The sequence below is a fragment of the Myripristis murdjan genome, chromosome 18 (genome assembly GCF_902150065.1).
Source record: "Myripristis murdjan chromosome 18, fMyrMur1.1, whole genome shotgun sequence".
In the NCBI taxonomy this organism is placed as follows: Eukaryota; Metazoa; Chordata; class Actinopteri; order Holocentriformes; family Holocentridae; genus Myripristis; species Myripristis murdjan.
The window spans coordinates 25,844,149-25,864,374 of record NC_043997.1 but is presented as its reverse complement, the minus strand read 5'-3'; the positions used below and the strand labels follow the sequence as shown (position 1 = coordinate 25,864,374).

The 20,226-nt window shown below is 40.4% G+C and overlaps 2 protein-coding genes and 1 pseudogene across 2 annotated transcripts; all 3 read left to right on the top strand.

Annotated features, from left to right (window-relative positions):
• Window positions 1–48: 48 nt before the first annotated feature.
• LOC115376293 (immunoglobulin kappa light chain-like) lies at window positions 49–2,702 on the top strand (annotated as a pseudogene).
• A 3,194-nt stretch (window positions 2,703–5,896) lies between these two features.
• LOC115376292 (immunoglobulin kappa light chain-like) lies at window positions 5,897–8,569 on the top strand. The gene is made up of 6 exons (XM_030075782.1): window positions 5,897–5,958; window positions 6,056–6,387; window positions 6,522–6,828; window positions 7,177–7,305; window positions 7,416–7,447; window positions 8,321–8,569. The coding sequence occupies exons 1-6, from the start codon at window positions 5,916–5,918 to the stop codon at window positions 8,447–8,449; spliced, it is 972 nt and encodes a 323-aa protein (XP_029931642.1). The 5' UTR covers window positions 5,897–5,915; the 3' UTR covers window positions 8,450–8,569.
• A 1,334-nt stretch (window positions 8,570–9,903) lies between these two features.
• Window positions 9,904–15,436, top strand: LOC115376290 (uncharacterized). The gene is made up of 6 exons (XM_030075781.1): window positions 9,904–9,907; window positions 10,415–10,465; window positions 13,550–14,197; window positions 14,302–14,430; window positions 14,553–14,590; window positions 15,320–15,436. The coding sequence occupies exons 1-6, from the start codon at window positions 9,904–9,906 to the stop codon at window positions 15,434–15,436; spliced, it is 987 nt and encodes a 328-aa protein (XP_029931641.1).
• Window positions 15,437–20,226: the final 4,790 nt, after the last annotated feature.

Here is a 20,226-nt window from a genome sequence, read left to right as displayed (position 1 = left end):
TTTGCTTCAATAAGTCAGACGTGCTGAGGAGAGGAAGCAGGCGATGATGGAGTCAGAAGCAAGGAAGATGATTGTGTGCTTTCCGACTGTTTTTCTCCTCTGTAATCTGTGTAAGTAACTAATGTCCACCTGGGGAAGCTTTTTATGAAAGTCGAAACAGCAAATGTGGTTTAGGATTTAGGTTTCCTGCTTTTCTGTTTGTTTCAGGTGTGGCACAGTTCAGTGACATCTCTCAGCCTGTTTCTTTCCAAACTGCAAAGCTCGGAGACCCAGTTACTATTGAATGTCATATAAAGAGTGTTATCAAAAGTAGAGTGTGGTATAAATTAACTACTGGGAGGACATTGCAGCTTATAGCAACAACACATGGTTCCCAAAATCACCATTATTCAGTCAAATTTGGTGGCACTGAAAATCATTTGAGCATATCTGCTACAACATGGGAGGACACTGGAAGATACTACTGTGGAGTGGCATATCTAAACTTCATTGAATTTGGATCAGGAACCTTCCTGATGCTAAAAGGTATTGCATTCACTGCAATTCACCATTAAACAACTGTATCTAAAGGTAAATTACCACGAACATGAAGGTGATGTCAGTGACCACAATTCATCTGTTTTCTTTCCCAAGGTACAAAGAGCAGCAGCATCTCTGTTGTTCAGCAGCCAGAGTCTGAGTCAGTCCAGCCAGGAGACTCTGTCACTCTCAGCTGCTCTGTTCACACTGGTGACTGTGGAGGGGAACACACTAGTGTCTTCTGGCTGAAAAGCTCAGAAAGTTCAGGTCCAGAAATGATTTACTTCTATGGAAATAGGAATGACAGCTGTGAGAGGACTGAGACCGGCTCTCTAGAAACTAGCTGTGTCTACCAGCTTCCCAAGCAGAACCTGAGCTCTGACGATGCTGGAACCTACTACTGTGTTGTGGCTTTCATGTGGGGAGACACTGTTTGGAAATGGGACCAAGCTTTACATTAAAGGTAAGACATTTAAACTTAAGATAAGTGATAATAAGTGATAATAAGTGATAAGTGATGAGTAAGAGATAAGTTTTAATTAATGCCTGTCATCATTCTCGGACAATATGGATCATTCTTGGTTTCAAAAAGTCTCCAAATCTTATACATTTTCTACTGAAGTGTTGGTGGTGACTGGAGAGTTGCATTCACAAAGGGCTCTGATTCATTAGAAGGTGTTAACTGATATGAACTGTAAATTGTGCTGATTTCTGCATAAAATTAACCCCAAAGATTTTTTTCCGTGTTTTTTAATTAATGCCTGTCATCATTCTCGGACAATATGGATCGAAGATGTTTGGTTATGTTTTGTTTTCAAGCTTGTGGATATTGCACTTGTTTTTTTTTAATTTAAAATCTCAATAAAATACCACTTGCTTGTTCTCCTTGGTCTTCAGGAAACTCCACCACCTCAGCTGCTCTCAGTCCAGCTGTCATTACACTGGTTTTGTGTAACATCGTTCTTGGGATGGCGACGCTTCTACTTGTATGGGTGCTTTGCAAGAGTCGGAGCAAAGATCCCACAGGTATTACACACTGTGCATGATAATGCTTACCTGTACATCTGTATCAGAATCAGGGTGGCATATTTTCTTATATTCTACATGTGGCATTTACAGTGTTATCTTTTCTTTGTCATCAGAGAGAGTTAATGGATCTTCCAATAGTCAACAGGTAAGGCAGTTATTTTATTTCATTGGGCCTTTCAGGTTTAATTTGATGTTTAATGGATCCCTGTTTAAAAAAAAAAAAGTGAGCCAAGTGAGTCAAAAAATAAGCACCACATACGTTTTTTTAAAATATTTGCATGTGCAAATGGTGTTGAAAATGAATCGTGTAGAGGTGAATTTTCTTTTTGGCATTCTGCTCAATTCTCATTTCATACATCTTGCATTTCGAGGACAGGAATATAGATTAATGATGAAACAACTAAAACACTCTTTAGTTAATAAAATCAACATTAACTGATTTAAAAAAAAAAAAAAAAAAAAAGCTCCAAATGTAGCTCCAAGCACCAGTTTAATTGACTGCTTCCCTTTTAAGAGAGTAGACCCACATATTTCCACTGTACCAAGATGGTAATCCATGGGAAACTGCATCAGGATGCCAGAGGTTCATTACAGTGAAACTGGACTGGATATTTCCCCTGACCTAGATTAAAAAAGGAAGTTTTGAGTTCTGTACAAAAGGGACAGAGCAGCACAATTCAAATGACCTTCAGATCTGGCTCAATGGTGTCATGGAGTCATGGTAATGGAGGTCGGGCCCAATGGAGCCCCAACTTCCTTCAACACAAAAACTTGATTCGATGATGAGATTTTTTTTAAAGATAGGACAAAAGTGAAATGGGGTATCCATTACACACCATTTCAAATGTCTGTGGTCTTACCAACAGTTAATTTACACCCAAAGATCTACTATGCAATGTAATATACAGTCTTGTTGATGACAAGCTTAGTACCCATGCTACCACTTGTATACTCTGCATGGGCTGTCTATTTTCCATTCTACCTCCATGTTAAAAATACATTGTTTCCGTTTCTGTCCCTCTCAGGCAAGTGATGCAGTTACATATGCAGCAGTGAGTTTGGCTGCCAGAAGCTCCTACTCCAGGGCAGCCACAGTGAAACGCAGCAGAGACGCTGTGCTGTATTCTGAGGTCAGGTACCACCAGCAGGACTGACACAGTGAAGATGTGCAGCAACGTGCTCAGCTTTGGCTGAACCACATTAAGCTTGATAAGAAAGAGCAGGACTGAGAGATAAGGAGAAGGATGAACAAATTTCAAATGCACACTCTCCTGTAAACAGTGTTCAATAAAGAAGGTTATAAAAGGTGATCAAAGATCTCTCTGTCATTTTTTTCTTGCTGGGGTATAACACTCTCACTGTGCTTAGTTTGGTGCTATTGGTTTTGGCCCTCCCACTGTCTTCCTCTGGACAGAGTGAAACTAACATTTAGGTGGCAGTTTGCTGTGGTGGTTTAAGTTCACACAGATATGGGTTAGCTGGGCCCTACTGCAGCTTCTAGTAGGTGAGAAGGCTTCTGTGGTGTGATAACAGTTCATTGTATGTCTTTACAGAAGCACTTAAAGTCATGATGAAATTTAGTTTTCTGAGTTCATTTGATCCACACAAGTTGTTAAAAGTTATTTGTTCAAGTCACTATGCCATTTAGACGAGTTTAGTGGGGACATGTTAAAGAGTTGACTCCATGTATTAAGGCATTTGGATGATGTATGAAGCTGGGTTAGTCACTCAGATGAATCATTGAATCCCTGAATATGGAGTTTGCTTTCCACAGCAGATGCAAGAAAAAGCCCAAATCCTTTTCATGAACTTAAGTAGTGATATACTGAGATTGTGAGCCCCCTTTTGGAAATATAATCCATATGCTCTCTATTTATATACAGGCATCAAATAGCCGTCATAAGTTTGACCTGTAATTGAGTTGATGAGGCAACTATATAAAAGGACTTTTGATTATGACAAGCTTAGACTTAAGTCAAACGTAAAGTTTCGTTCATGCACTTGCAGTGGGCTATGAAAAGCCCACCTCATACCAGTACTGACTCATTCATGAAAAAATGTGTGCAGGCCATCCGAAAGATCTAGTAGGATGGTACCTTGTCTAAACCTCTGTCAGGACAACTCATGTATTGCTAAGATTACTGATGACATAACAATAGGTTCAGTTTTGCATTTATGGCTTGCTGCTGCTGACATTAATCAAGGAGCCCTGTGTGAGATAAAGTAGACTGCAGCAAGTGCAGCTGGGTGGGGGTGGCTGCAGAAAAGCTTGCAGGTCTGCACAGTGGTAGCAGCATGGACGGTGAGCTGAACAGTTAGAGCAGTGCACCAATCACAACTCACTGAACCCCGTGTCCTTCCAGGTCTAGGTAAAGCCCTGCCATAGCCCAGAGAGAGTTGTGTCTACATAATAACCCTAGATTTGTGAAACTCTCGCACGTTCTCGCACGTGCACAGTTGATTGAGTACAGTAGACCTTTACTCTGTCTTAACCACAACCTCAACCTTAACCCTATCCACACTTGTGAGAGTCTCAATCTAGATTTACAAGAGTTTTGCAACAGTTTTGGAAATCTAGACAGAACTCGAGATAGTGTCCCACAAACCAGCGCCACCCCCAGGAACAGCCCCCACATACATCCCCTCACATATACACTCACCATGACTCTGTGACATCTGCTCTGCTATCTCCAGGAGCTGACCACCATGTGGCTCTGACTCTTTCCTGCTCATGCAGGATAGAGGTGCCATTTTAGGTTGGTTTTAGGTTTTAGGTTTTCCTATCATAGTCTCAATGCCATTCGCAACAGTATGCGGAAGAATTACTTTCTATAACTGACACTGGTCTATGAGCATCTCCACATTGCAGGGTTTAACATTTACACCATAATATGTGCCTTCACCAGAACAGAAGAATAGAGTACTGCAGCTGTGCCACTGGGGATGGCATGAGGCTGCTGGTCCACAGATAGCATACATACTGTATTTGAGATGGATCCCAAAGCAGAGGCTTTTTTTTATGGAAAAAAAGCCTCTCTGTAAACAGAGAGACTGTTTACAGAGAGAGCACAGTCTCTCTGTAAACAGAGAGACTGTGCTCTCTGTTTACAATGGAAAAACTTGGGAATGTGAAAAACCGTTATGACAGTGGCATCATCAGCATAATACACAGTATCAATACACTTTCATTTTCACTTTCACACCTTGGATATTTACAACAGATCATAGATGTAAGGGGCTCAGCAAGGCTGCAAGCCTAGGCAAAAAAGCTGTTGGCCTGCCAAACACCACAGAATTACTATCAGTACGAATCTAGTCTGTGCATTTTTTTTTGTTTGTTTGTTTGTTTTAAAGAATCTCTGTGGCTGAACTTCATGCCTCACATGACTGTTTACAGTTAATATGACAATGACAAGAGCTGGCTGTGCAGCAGCTTGCTGTTTCTTGGAGCTGTGGATAGCATTTTAGTACAAGCCTAAGTGAAAAACAGAACAAGGGAAAAACAACATAAAAGAGAATATTTTTCTGTAGCTCTAATGTCCTTCATCACAAATGTTAACACTCGATTTTTTGTGTCCCTAAATATGGAAAAAAAAAAGTGATAATACATATAACAGACTGTTAGATAAATATAGTTCATATAGTTCAAAACACACACACATACACACACACACACACACACACACACACATATATATATATATATATATATATATATATAGGGCTCTGGTCTTGTTAGTTGCAATCTTCACACCCACAAAGACAGTGACTGATTCCGCTGTCTCCTTCTTTTATTAAAAAAAAAAAAAAAAAAAAAAAAAAAATCCAACCAAGGTGTGATAAACCACATCTAAATCCAGTTTATATTCTCACTGTCAAATAATTTGTAACACAAGTTTGAACCTAACTAATGGTTGCTTTCAGCTATATTTTTCTGATGTTTTACCTTTTAAGTATTATATTTGAGGGAATTATAACCTATATTGTTATTATCTAACACTACAATAACAATTAGAAGATTAACACTGATAAAATTATTGTAATATTGAATTGTGGTATGATTTATAATTCAAACACACATGCTTTCCAGCCTGTTTCAATCTGGTAGGCAAGGCTTGGAGACATTCTGCTGAAGATACACATTTAAACCTGGCAGATCAAGGTGAAAAGTTTTTACTTCGTGTCAGCCAACTGCTTTGGCCAACACTGCAGCCAATCAGGTATTGTGCAAGATGAATGACATGAACCAATCAGATGCCTGACTGATCTGGCATCATGTAGACAGTGCTGTTTTTGATTATTTGCTTCAATAAGTCAGACGTGCTGAGGAGAGGAAGCAGGCGATGATGGAGTCAGAAGCAAGGAAGATGATTGTGTGCTTTCCGACTGTTTTTCTCCTCTGTAATCTGTGTAAGTAACTAATGTCCACCTGGGGAAGCTTTTTATGAAAGTCGAAACAGCAAATGTGGTTTAGGATTTAGGTTTCCTGCTTTTCTGTTTGTTTCAGGTGTGGCACAGTTCAGTGACATCTCTCAGCCTGTTTCTTTCCAAACTGCGGAGCTCGGAGACTCAGTTACTATTCAATGTCAGATAAAGAGTGCTATGAAAAGTAGAGTGTGGTATAAATTAACTACTGGGAGGAAACTGCAGCTTATAGCAACAACACATGGTTCCGCAAATCACCATTATTCAGTCAAATTTGATGGCCCTGAAAATCATTTGAGCATATCTGCTACAACATGGGAGGACACTGGAACATACTACTGTGGAGTGGTATATCCAAACTTCAATGAATTTGGACCAGGAACCTTCCTGATGCTAAAAGGTATTGCATTCACTGCAATTCACCATTAAACAACTGTATCTAAAGGTAAATTACCATGAACATGAAGGTGATGTCAGTGATCACAGTTCATTGTTTTCTCTCTGAAGGTACAAGGAGCAGCAGCATCTCTGTTGTTCAGCAGCCAGAGTCTAAGTCAGTCCAGCCAGGAGACTCTGTCACTCTCAGCTGCTCTGTTCACACTGGTGACTGTGGAGGGGAAGACACCAGTGTCTTCTGGCTGAAAAGCTCAGAAAGTTCAGGTCCAGAAATGATTTACTTCTACGGAAATAGGAATGACAGCTGTGAGAGGACTGAGACCGGCTCTCCACAAACTAGCTGTGTCTACAAGCTTCCCAAGCAGAACCTGAGCTCTGACGATGCTGGAACCTACTACTGTGTTGTGGCTTCATGTGGGGAGACACTGTTTGGAAATGGGACCAAGCTTCATATAGAAAGTAAGACATAAACGATCAAGATAAGTGAACGGTTTCAACAAGTCTCCAAATCTTATACATTTTCTACTGAAGTATTGGTGGTGACTGGAGAGTTGCGTCCACAAAGGGCTCTGATTCATTAGAAGGTGTTAACTGATATAAACTGTAAATTGTGCTGATTTCTGCATAAAATTAACCCCAAAGATTTCTTCCGTGTTTTTTTAATTAATGCCTGTCATCATTCTCGGACAATATGGATCGAAGATGTTTGGTTATGTTTTGTTTTCAAGCTTGTGGATATTGCACTTGTTTTTTTTTTTATTTAAAATCTCAATAAAATACGACTTGCTTGTTCTCCTTGGTCTTCAGGAAACTCCACCACCTCAGCTGCTCTCAGTCCAGCTGTCATTGCACTGGTTTTGTCTAACATCGTTCTTGGGATGGCGACGCTTCTACTTGTATGGGTGCTTTGCAAGAGTCGGAGCAAAGATCCCACAGGTATTACACACTGTGCATGATAATGCTTACATCTGTATCAGAATCAGGGTGGCATATTCTCTTATATTCTACATGTGGCATTTACAGTGTTATCTTTTCTTTGTCATCAGAGAAAGTTGATGGATCTTCCAATAGTCAACAGGTAAGGCAGTTATTTTATTTCATCAGGCCTTTCAGGTTTAATTTGATGTTTAATGGATCCCTGCTTCAAAAAAAAAAAAAAAAAAAAGTGAGCCAAGTGAGTCAAAAAATAAGCACCACATAGGTTTTTAAGTATTTGCATGTGCAAATGGTGTTGAAAATGAAATGGGTAGAAGTGAATTTTCTTTTTGGCATTCTGCTCATTGCTCATTTCATACATCTTGCATTTCGAGGACAGGAATATAGATTAATGATGAAACAACTAAAACACTGTTAAGTAAATAAAACCAGCATTCACTGATTAAAAAAAAGCTCCAAAATGTAGCTCCAAGCACCAGTTTAATTGACTGCTTCCCTTTTAAGAGGGTAGACCCACATTATTCCACTGTACCAAGATGGTAATCCATGGGAAACTGCATCAGGATGCCAGAGGTTCATTACAGTGAAACTGAACTGGATATTTCCCCTGACCCAGATTAAAAAAGGAAGTTTTGAGTTCTGTACAAAAGGGACAGGGCAGCACAATTCAAATGACCTTCAGATCTGGCTCAATGGTGTCATGGAGTAATGGTAATGGAGGTCGGGCCCAATGGAGCCCCAACTTCCTTCGACACAAAAACTTGATGAGATGATGAGATTTTTTTTAAAGATAGGACAAAAGTGAAATGGGGTATCCATTACACACCATTTCAAATGTCTGTGGTCTTACCAACAGTTAATTTACACCCAAAGATCTACTATGCAATGTAATATACAGTCTTGTTGATGACAAGCTTAGTACCCATGCTACCACTTGTAAACTCTGCATGGGCTGTCTATTTTCCATTCTACCTCCATGTTAAAAATACATTGTTTCCGTTTCTGTCGCTCTCAGGCCAGTGATGCAGTTACATACGCAGCAGTGAGTGTGGCTGCCAGAAGCTCCTCCTCCAGGGCAGCCACAGTGAAACACAGCAGAGACGCTGTGCTGTATTCTGAGGTCAGGCACCACCAGCAGGACTGACACAGTGAAGATGTGCAGCAACGTGCTCAGCTTTGGCTGAACAGCACTGAGCTTGATAAGAAAGAGCAGGACTGGGAGATAAGGAGAAGGATGAACAAATTTCAAATGCACACTCTCCTGTAAACAGTGTTCAATAAAGAAGGTTATAAAAGATGATCAAAGATCTCTGTGTCATTTTTTTTCTTGCTGGGGTATAACACTCTCACTGTGTTTAGTTTGGTGCTATTTGGTTTTGGCCCTCCCACTGTCTTCCTCTGGACAGAGTGAAACTAACATTTAGGCGGCAGTTTGCTGTGGTGGTTTAAGTTCACACAGATATGGGTTAGTTGGGCCCTACTGCAGCTTCTAGTAGGTGAGAAGGCTTCAGTGGTGTGATAACAGTTCATTGTATGTCTTTACAGAAGCACTTAAAGTCATGATGAAATTTTGTTTTCTGAGTTCCTTTGATCCACACAAGTTGTTAAAAGTTGTTTGTACAAGTCACTATACCATTTAGACGAGTTTAGTGGGGACATGTTAAAGAGTTGACTCCATGTATTAAGGCATTTGGATGATGTATGAAGCTGGGTTAGTCACTCAGATGAATCATTGAATCCCTGAATATGGAATTTGCTTTCCACAGTAGATGCAAGAAAAAGCCCAAATCCTTTTCATGAATTTATGTAGTGATATACTGAGATTGTGAGCCCCTTTTGGAAATATAATCCATATACTCTCTATTTATATACAGGCCTCAAATAGCCGTCATAAGTTTGACCTGTGTTTGAGTTGATGAGGCAACTATATAAAAGGACTTTTGATTATGACAAACTTAGACTTAAGTCAAACGTAAAGTTTCGTTCATACATTTGCTGTGGGCTATGAAAAGCCCACCTCATATCAGTACTGACTCATTCATGGAAAAATGTGTGCAGCCCATCCAAAAGATCTAGTAAAACGTCCAAAGGATAGTCCCTTGTGTAAACCTCTGTCAGGACAACCCATGTATTAATAAGATTACTAATGACATAACAATATGTTCAGTTTTGCATTCATGACTTGCTGCTGCTGACATTAATCAAGGAGCCCTGTGTGAGATAAAGTAGACTGTGGCAAGTGCAGCTGGGCGGGGGTGGCTGCCGAAAAGCTTGCAGGTCTGCACAGTGGTAGCAGCATGGACGGTGAGCTGAACAGTTAGAGCACATGCTAATTAAAAGGCTTGACACAGTGAGTGTGCATCATGATTGGTTCACTTGTAGAAACGCACGGCTGAGTTTGTCCAATCAACTGAAGCCAGCTAGTTTCCTGACTGCACTTGCATTGTTATAAGATTCATGCATTGCCCTTACCAGAGCTAGTACGCAGCCTCTATTATGCTGCTAAAAGTCTGAACAGGAAGCCCAGATCAATATGGCCATGAGACATAATGAAGAGCATTTGTGTGTACTCTGATAACTTACACAACTTCCGTGACCATGGGTGGGTTTGTCATTGCATGGCTTAGCTTTTTTAAACCCATAAAACTTTATTTTAAATTCTTTTGCTGGTACCAAGGTTTCCAAAGATACCAAATATTCCCCACTGAATTCAAGGGAAATGTGTATAAAATTATGGATCTAGATAGTTTTTGTCTGCTTTAATGGTGCAGATATAAAGCAATACCATATTAGCTTTGAATATTTCTCTCAAAGTAAGTGTGATGTAACTTCAATGAAGCCCTACAACCAGCAGACACAGAATATGTATGTCACAGTACCCTATAATGTGGAGAAAACTCTAACTTTGAGGCTACTTAAGGGAAAATAAGAGTTTAAGGGGTTAAAGAGAAGAAATGAGTGGAGAAGAGCTTTATCCTCCCATTCGATTTTGTTTACTCATTAATTACAATAGTAGCTGCAAGCCTCACAAGGGTTTACACAAGACTAAATGTGCAATGTAATTAAATAAATGTCTCAGTGAAACATGTGAATACAACATGTTTGTAAGAGTTCCCTATCAAGTACATTCTGAGTGGGTACCAAAGCAATAAGAAACTGTATCTCATTATTGTGATGGATAAGACACAAAGCACGCTCGCAAAAAATCCCAGAAGTCATGCAAGGGTCTATTTATAACTTCTTCTAACCAGAATTGTGCAGGCTGTACCTTTCAAAATGGCCAACTCTCAGCTTTGAGCTTGCATTCTCACCCCTGTGGTGAAGTTGGTGTGAATAACAGTGAACAAGTTTCCAGTGGTGGAGACTGAAGTCCTTGCAGAGCATCAACACAGGAAGACTGGCCTATAGCCTTGAAGCCACAGTGTTTTGCACTTCAGCAAGCCTCATCTCTCAACATTGTATGAAATAGCCTTCATGTTCTGCAACGCAAATAATATACTCTGTACCTGAAAAATCAGACAAATAGACTGCCTCTCCGTGAAGGGATTATGTGGAAGATACAGGACTTGAAACAGGATGGAATCAGCTTGAAAAAGCAAAACACACAAACACTAACATTAAAATAGCATGAACAATTTATGCTATTGTCACATAGTCCTTATGTGGTTGCAGAAGAATGAAAACTGCTGGCAACTGTCAAGGCTGTTTCCTTGCCTTCCACCCCCTGCATCTGGGCTCTAGCTACACTCAAGCCTGATTATGAAAAAGCAGGCATACAAAATGGAAGAATGAAATCTCTTATGTGTCTATTATGTGTCCACAACATATAATCAGTATTTCAGAGTTTGTGCTCATTTCATAAAACTTTGTGAAATGAGCAGTCAGAGCTGTTTGTGATATTAAATATTTAGCTTTACTGGTTTCGAAGCAGGCCAAGTCACAGTGAGGAGGACACAACATCCATCAGTCAAAATAGACTATTGTTTATTTATTTATTTATTTTATCATTTAATATAAGAAATACTATTTTATTTATCTGTAGTATTACCTAGTTTTTTCCATCACTACTTTCAACTTAAATAACTGTAAATGCAATAAGCTATCTGAGTTTTGATGCTGTTTCTGTCATGATCACAGAAATTAAGTGAAGCAGATATTAAACTGAGGCCTACTGACCCTTGCCCACATGATCCGTGCTTCGAATCTCTTTCAGTGCAGCAGTCTTTGTGGTTTGCTGCAGGATGTAGAGGTGTTTTTGCTCTTGCAAACATGCTCCTCATGCTAGTAAAGGCCAATACAGCATCCAAAAATATCTCTATTTTCTAAGATTGTATAGCCCATCATCAGCCTGAAAAGGTGAGTACCCACAATGAAGCCCACAGTGACCTTCTCTGTTTAAGAATAAAAATATTCATAATAATAACAAAAACCCATCCATTTCATCAGTTTATTCCTAATGAAGGTCATTGGGGGCTGGAGAATACCCCAACATGCACTGGGTGAAAGGCAGGCCAAAGACCCTGGTCAGGTCACCAGTCCATCACAAGGCTAAATACAGACAGGCGGCCATGCTCATGACACAGCTGTGGGAAATTAGGATCTTAAGGTCACTTGAGCAACATATCTGTAGACTTTGGGAGGGAACCAGAACACCCAAGGTAAACCCACGCAAACTTAGGGAGAACTTAGGGAGAACGACTTCACTCTGAAAGGGCCAAGACCAGGGATTCAAACCCGAATCTTGGTGGGAGGCAACATTGCGATCCGCTGAGCCACTGTGCCACCAAAATCCTCCTCCTCCTCCAGTCGGAAAGCACTGTCTTTGATTGAGCCACCCACCTGCCTCCTTATGTGGACTTTGTTGCTCTTTATACTGCATCAACCTGCCTACATTACGCCAACACCAGAAATATTGGTTGTTTTAACCCCCTTGAACAAATGACCAATGTTGTCATTTTTCTGGTGAGGTGAGGCTCACCAAATTTCACCACATGAATGTACTCACCAAATGTTATTGCATCTACTGACTAGATTAAGAGCACAAATTTTTAAATTTGATTTTGGTCTGAAAATGGTGATACAGAGAAAGATGGCAGTAACACCAAATTTGATAGGGTTCATTCCTTTGGGAGCATGAGCACACTCAGCTTGGCAATCAGTACATTGCATTTAGAGATATGTTGTGTAGTCAAGTCAAGTAGTGTTTGGCCTCAGAGTGGCACTAGAGGAAAGGTCATAGGATCAGTACAATCAAGAGGAATATTCCTTCATGGAGTATGAATGCACACACCAAACATGACAATCAGAAATGCATTACATGATATCTTGTGTTCAAAGTTGAAATTTTCGCCTGAAGATGGCGCTAAAGGAGACGTCACACTGGTTACCAAAATTGACAGGGTTCATGCTGTGAGGAACCCAAATGCACTCACAAAAATCAAGAGCAATCCGTAGATACATTTCAGGACATGAGACTGCACAGTGGCTCGCAGGGGGTTAAAGGTTTTGGTCTGTAATACACCAAGGGCTGGACATAATCGCACTGTAACACTGTTCAGTAAAATCTTTCTAAAATTATAAATCCAACAAGCAACCAGTGAAGAAATGCCAGAACTGTAAATATGTGATTTCATCTGTTTGACACAGTTAAAAATACCAGATGCTATATTTTAGCCACGCTGGAAATGTACAGTTGTGTATGTAACAGTAAAAAGTTATCTTAAATGGAAAAAGCCAGGTCTGTTATACAACAAATTGCCTCTCCAGAGTATACTGTATCTCTGTCCACCCGTCTCTTTTCAAGTATCAGAGCTGGCAGTGCAGCGGGGTGTAACCATTTGTTCAGTACTTCCTAAATTAGATATTGAGTGTCAGTCCTGATGGGCCAATCAAATACAGTCTTGTCTCTAAACAGTGCTGTATGTACCAAGGCTCTGCCCATTCAGCAGAGAACTTTTTACATGATGACACCTCCAGAGTTTACTTTATATCTGACATGCCTTTTTATCAGGACAGTGGGTAAGTTGTGTCTTTTTGGAGAGTTTTCTGTCTTTTAGACTGTATGTTCATTTTCTTGAATCTACATTATCATGATAGATTTTAATATTTTTAATGCATTCTGCAATACATTGTGTACATTATGATATACTCCCTGTTATGGCATGCAATTAATTATGCATTTGATTGGTCTTGATTTTTCCTTCAGCTCATCAGACGTCTCTTCGTCAAGACAGTGGTCTTGTACCAGCTAACGTTGGGGACAACATCACTTTGCAATGCTTCTATGAAGGTGATGTTTTAGTCATAAGCTGGTATAAGCAAACAATTGGACAGAAACCACAGGTTGTGTCTACCTTCTCTAAGCGTGGCAGAAATGGCAGTTTTCATGATGAATTCAAGAATGATCCACGTTTCAAACTGGAAACTGAAATCAATGGGAATCACTTGAAAATTGCAAATTTGCGACATTCAGATTCTGCTACTTATTTCTGTGCAGGCAGATTTTTCTATATGCTTGAATTTGGGGATGGAGTTACTCTCAGTGTAAAGAGTTCAGGTCTGAACATCCAAGCTGTCGTCCATCAGTCGGAGTCTCAGACCATCCAGCCAGGAGACTCTGTGACTCTGAACTGTACAGTGCACACTGGCACCTGTGATGGAGAACACAGTCTTTACTGGTTCAGGAGCTCAGGACACTCTCAACCAAGAGCCATTTACACACATGGAGTCACTGATGATCAGTGTGAGAGGAAACCCACGACACACACACAGACCTGTTTCTACAATCTTCCAATGAAGAGCCTAAATCTGTCTGATGCTGGGACCTACTACTGTGCTGTGCTCTCATGTGGGGAGATACTGTTTGGAAATGGGACCAAGATAGACACTGAGTGTAAGTCTCATTTTAACATTTCATAAATAGCTGTTATTGCCCCTTACCGAACTTCATATGAACAAATAGCAAAGAAATCTAATCTAATATCTGGATGTCTGCAGATGAGGTGGCTTCTCCTCCTGTCTTGGTGTATTTCTTGAGCACAGCATTGGCATTCACCATCACCCTGGTTGTTCTCCTGGCTTCCTCTGTGCACAAGATGCACAAAATAAACTGTAGCCACTGCACAGGTGCTTAGTGTTCTTTGTAATTGATGGTTTCAATGTACATGATATTTGAACAATAAAATATTCATTGTCCCTTTTGTTTTTTGTTTCATTTTGTTGTTGTTTTTTTTTTTAACTACAAGCAGACTCTCAGGCAAGACGTTTAGCTGCCTCTGCTCAACATGTACAGGTGAGTATTTTGCTGTTGACTATTAACTGTTTCATTACTTTGCCATGATATTTTCATAGTGTAACGATGAAGTTTTTCTATGGGCTTCTGTCATATTTCAAGTTTTAAGCTCAATGTTTACACTGTTTAACAAAAAAAAAAAAAAAAAAAAAAAGTAAAATAGCTACTAAATGTTTTTTAAATGGTCTTTTTAAAATCTGCCATTTTTTATGGACTATTTTTCAAGGGGCTTTTTAGAAGGGCTTTATAGGTCCACAATTTATAGAAAACAAGGAACCCTCCCTGAACTGAACCCTCCTTGAGTGAAGTGAAAACAAACCTAACCAATTGAAAAAAGGACCAGGACCGGGATTCCAACCCAGGCAAAAGTTCGCACATTCTCACTCAAGTAGAGGTGCAGATAGTTGTGTAAAAAAAAAAAAAAAAAAAAAAAAAATCGTAAAACTAGAAGTATTGCTTCAACCTCATTAGACAAATGTAAAAAGTACAGGCTCTGAACAGTATGTAAAGTATAAAAGCAAAAATTAGCCCTCTAAAGTACATTTTTGCAGCTCATATTCAACAACCAGCTGTCTCTGTTAACTTGCTGCTCTGAATCTGCTGTCCGCTGTGTTGGCCAGTTCACTGCCATCCAGGCTGTTACTAGTTCTTCCTGTCACAGACATCACATTCACTAGACACTGTTTCTCCGCCACCCCCCTCTCTCTCTATTTTTATGAACAGAGTGAAGACACAGACAACCTCCATTACGCTGCTTTAAACAAAAACAAGATCAACAGATCAAGAAGACAGAGGGACAACACCAACACTGTCTGCGTGTACTCCAGCGTAAAGCACTAGAGCTGTACTTTGATTACGCTTTGCTTCTAAGTACTAAGTTATTTGTTCCTCTTTGTAAGAGTAATAGAGATTTTCATGAAGATTTAGTAGTTTTGTCAAAGTGATATGACCTAAATATGACTGTAAAGGCTTATGCTGCAATCATTCAAATGTGTCTTCAAAGGTCTCGCCTGTATTTTCACCTGTTGATCATCATTCACAAGCAAAGAGCATTTTAAGGATATAGGGCTCTAGTTTCGCAGACCTGGCGAGGCGGGGGCGTAGCGCAGATGCGCTTTGCCAACTGGGTGTGGCCAGGCGGATTTTCCAAGTTTGGCACGCCGTGCTCGGTGGCGCAAGTACTCCGCCGTCCCTCCTACCGGCGCAAGGGAGGAGAGAAGGCGTGGAGTGGGTTTGACACAGCCGATTCACATTTAACCAATCAAATGAGCCCCTGTCCTTGCCTTTAAAATGCGCTGCGCGAAGGCGTAATGAAAGTTTACACAGCTGATATGGAGGTCTATTGCCGCAGGCGGAGCGGAGCTCAGGAGACAGGCGCGGAGCGGAGACCGGCGAGCAGTGCGGACACGTCACCAAAACCTCACAGGCAGGCTTCCGGAGTGTCAGGCACATGAACGATGCAATAAATACCGAAAAAAACACTATTCAATGCTACGATCACAATCAGCACATACATATATCTCCATATCAACTGTCCCGTCACAGCTGATGTCAGATCAAAGGAGATTGGCACCGTTTGTGCTGATTGTGAGGTTTTGGTGATGTGCGCCAGCCAGCCAAACTTCCTCTGCGCCGGCTCCGCTCCGCCTTGCGCGGAAAGTAGACGTGGTTTCAGGAGGCGAGCTTTTGGCGCACCTCGGCGAAGCCTTTTGGTACGAAACTGTCACTGCGCCAAGTTGAATCTGTCGGCACCTCCCCCCGCTGCGCCACCACTCCCATCTCCGCGCAAGTCCGTCTGCGAAACTTGGACACTGTCCGCCTCTCCCGTTTCGCCGGTCGAAACTAGCTCTGCGCGGGGTTCACCTCACTGCGCCACCCCGCGCTGCGCCGGGAAACTAGAGCCCATAGTTTCTAATATTGTTATCAACTAAATTATGGAAACCATTACAAGTGTTCGGTGATGCTACATAGTCCACTGTCTTAGTTGTAGTATTTGCTTTATGATAAGAGGACAAATAGTAAAAACCACCCACTGTGAAAAAGTGTTGCCCTTTTATAAAGTTATGTGCAAGAATGAAAAAAAAAATGTTGCCATAGTGACATTTTTTGCGGTGCCATTGTTATTTATACATTGTGCTATCACGGGCATCTATCACTTGTTACAGTGTTAGGTTGTAACAGGTGCAAAGGGTGACAATATGCAAAGAGCAACTACATTCACATTAATGTGGCACTTACTATTGGAAAATAAAAATTGAAAAGAAAATTAGCACCATGTTTCTGTGGGTTTTGTGTGTGTGCATGTGTGTGTACCTTTACTTTTTTCCACAAGGCCAACCCTACATCATTAACAGTGCAGTTTGCACAGTGTAAGGCAAAAAATGTTTAGTTTAATAGATTATTAATAATTGCTTTACGATTATTAATAGTTTAATAGTCAGGCATAGAAAAAGGCAACACTCTTTCTTGGTGCAATGACACAATGAATAATTACAGCCAACCTGTGTGTTGCTAAACATCTGTACTTGAACAGGTTGTTTGTTGCAGACATGTATACTGTACATCACCAATTCAGATCTGTAAGAATCTTTTTGTGGCTTCCTTGTGGTCCGCTGGCAAAAAATAAGAACTGCCTGTGATGTGATAAGGTTTGATATATATATCCAGATATGTCTTATTCTCTCTTTGACCTTGTGGCTATATGGTTTCAGGTAGAATATCACCACAGCTTTATAATTATATACATGAGTTCTCTTATTAATAGTACTAGTGGTAGTAACAGTAGTTGTATTTTGGGTCCCATCACCACCACATTGTATCATAAATGGCCGAACTCTAAATGGTTTATCTTTCTCCATGAAACCTCATCACATACATTTTAAAGTTCAAACTTCCCTTGCACATGTTAACCACAGAATCACCGTCACTCATAGAGACAGAGCTGGGTAGAAGCAGCACAGGCTTTTGGCTCACGGCTAACCAGAGTATTTCCAACTGGTTCATCTTGCCATTGAAACAGCTGGAGCGCTTACTGATATCAGCTGAAGAGTTTGTTCACGTCAGCTGAGCCATTGAAATAATGTTTTTAGATGGTTTACAAAGCCAATTATAAAGTGTACCAAATATCTGGTCCATCTATCTATGTAATATTTGTAGATGTTTTACAAACAGGTTTACAAATCATTTGGTATTCATCAACAAGTCCTTAATCTAGAATATCAAATGTTATCATATGTGCAACAATAAACTGTTAATAAATAGTTTACTGTGCAAGTAAGTATCATCTCATTGTTTGATTACTGCAATATGATGATTAACGAAAGTTTAATTAACTAAAAATTTATCATTTATTAATGATGATTATTATTAGGTGTTACGAACTTTTGTTTTACATTTCTGCTGATGAATACCTGATCAAGTGAAGCGAATTGTCCAGTAAGGTGTATTTTGATTCATTTTGATGTATTTTCTGAAGGAATTCTGCAATGTTCTACTACAGTTTAAACTTGGAAAGCAATGCACAAAGTTTTGTGTGTGTAGTAATCAGACTGCCTCTGTAGGGTAAACAGGACAGCCTGGGCTGTATGGCAACAGTTGTGGGACCGGGAAGGGACGGGAAGAAATAAAAGGAGATTGGGCAAGACAGGAAGACAATTTCATTCCCTCTAATTGGTTTCACTGACTTTGATTTGACTTACTAGCACAACAGAAAGAACAGCAGCTCCTCATCCTCCACGTGTCTGGTGCCTCTCCGATGTTGACATCGAGCTTTATCAGGTACAACTTTAGATAGTTTGCAGCACTTTTTTGTAATCCCTCTACTGGAGAATCTGAGTCTGACATTTCTCTCTTTAACTGTCATCCTGGAGCACTCTGTGTTTACTAATCAACCCCACTGCTCTGTCTATGAGCTCTGGTTGGCTCCTCTTCTTCTTCTCCTCCTTCTTCTTCTTTTCCCTCTTCTTCTTCTTCTTTTCCCTCTTCTTCTTCTTCTTGATGTTAGATGGCAGTTGGCAAACAATGAATTGATTACCGTCACCAGCCATTTTCAAATCCCAAATTGGGACTTTAAAAACAGAAAAGCTTGATCCTCAAGATAAGACATATAGGCGGTGGGCCGAGACCGCGTATCTGCTTTAGTTTTAAAAAATAACGATCCCCATCGAGGGAGGACCTGGATTTTTCAGGATGTAAAGATTGTTTTATTCTTAATCATAATCCGTTTGTTGCCACTTGAACAACTTGTTCCTAAATCCAAAATCATAGTTTAAAGTTCGTTAAATTTTCAGGCAAACGCCGCAACATACTACACGATTCTAACCAATAGCGTTGATGGAAAAATGTCACTGGCCAATCAGATACAGCTACACGGGACGTACCTTTTCCATGGGAGACAACAGGTGACCGACACAGCACAGGCATTATCTGGCGTTTGGACGTAAGTATCAACGTAATTGAAAAATTCAGAAGTTGTGTGTTTTACAATTTTGTTGAACGGTATGGTGATGTTTTAAGTGCAAATATAGCGTTAGTTTCCATAAACAGCGGTCGTCGCTAGCTTCGTGCTTTTTCACGTAGCCGGCTGCATACATCGCTAGCTAGGTGAGGTAGTCAGTTGCTTATTTGTCATTAGCTGTGGCTAGCCGCTTACCAAACATCAGTTATAAGTAGTCTCATAAACCAAGCAAACAGTTTATGATAATGTATCTGTAGACATCCAATTATTGGTTAAATATAAACGTAATTCGAAAGCTTAAAAATTATTTGTGTTGCACGATATGTTGTTGAATGGTATGGTTTTGTTTTGTAAGAGTAAATTATAGCGTTAGTTGCACTAAACGGCGTTCGCCACTTGCAAAATGCTAGTTCACGTGGCCAGCTGCACATGTCGTTAGCGGGATAAGTGGTCGGCTTCTTTTTTCTTATCTTCTTAAGCTATCTCTTAGCTATGGCTAGCTGCTTACCAGCATCACCTGTAAATAGTCTCGTAGTAGTAAGTGATGGCCTGTGATGACTCCATCAATAGAACCTGCAGCCACAACTTCAGATTCTATTAAAATACCCTGAAAGCCTGCATCAGCAAATATCTTCCCAATACATGAAAGATGCGCCATAGCTGTGTGAAACTCTCCTATCCTTATTACAAGTCTCTCTGAGTAAGTACTTGTCTGCCAACGGGTCTCTTGGCCTTTGCATATATCGCTTGATCCATTACTAACACCATTTCTGTTTGTTTCAGACAGTCAGCAATAGCAGTGGAGCGGCTCAGGATGGAATGGACAGTGTTGGGATCTGTTGCGCTAGCATCAATGACTGGTAGGTAGCCTATATTTGTAGATGGCAGTATTTTGTCGTGCTTCAACATATTAAACCCTGTCCATCCAGGAAGCACTTTCCTTGGAGCCTCAGACACTTTCATTAGGAAGAATGCAGCATCAAGCCTCCTTCCAATGGTTTGGGTATGTCTGTATTTGTCCTCCTGCAGATCTACCTTGAGTACACAATTCTGTGGTCCAGACCTCTGTCCTTGTGTGTATGTCAGAAGGTTTGGTGGAGGAGGATGGACAGACCACTCCCTTGTTCTCTGTCTGGACAATGTATCAGGTAAAGATGCAGAATCACTAGACATG

Coding starts and splice junctions, on each gene's coding strand:
- LOC115376292 (XM_030075782.1), top strand. CDS start 5,916: ATGATTGTGTGCTTTCCGACTGTTTTTCTCCTCTGTAATCTGT. Junction 5,959..6,055: donor TTTTCTCCTCTGTAATCTGT/GTAAGTAACTAA, acceptor TGTTTGTTTCAG/GTGTGGCACAGTTCAGTGAC. Junction 7,306..7,415: donor TCGGAGCAAAGATCCCACAG/GTATTACACACT, acceptor CTTTGTCATCAG/AGAAAGTTGATGGATCTTCC.
- LOC115376290 (XM_030075781.1), top strand. Junction 14,198..14,301: donor GACCAAGATAGACACTGAGT/GTAAGTCTCATT, acceptor GGATGTCTGCAG/ATGAGGTGGCTTCTCCTCCT. Junction 14,591..15,319: donor TAGCTGCCTCTGCTCAACAT/GTACAGGTGAGT, acceptor TTTTATGAACAG/AGTGAAGACACAGACAACCT.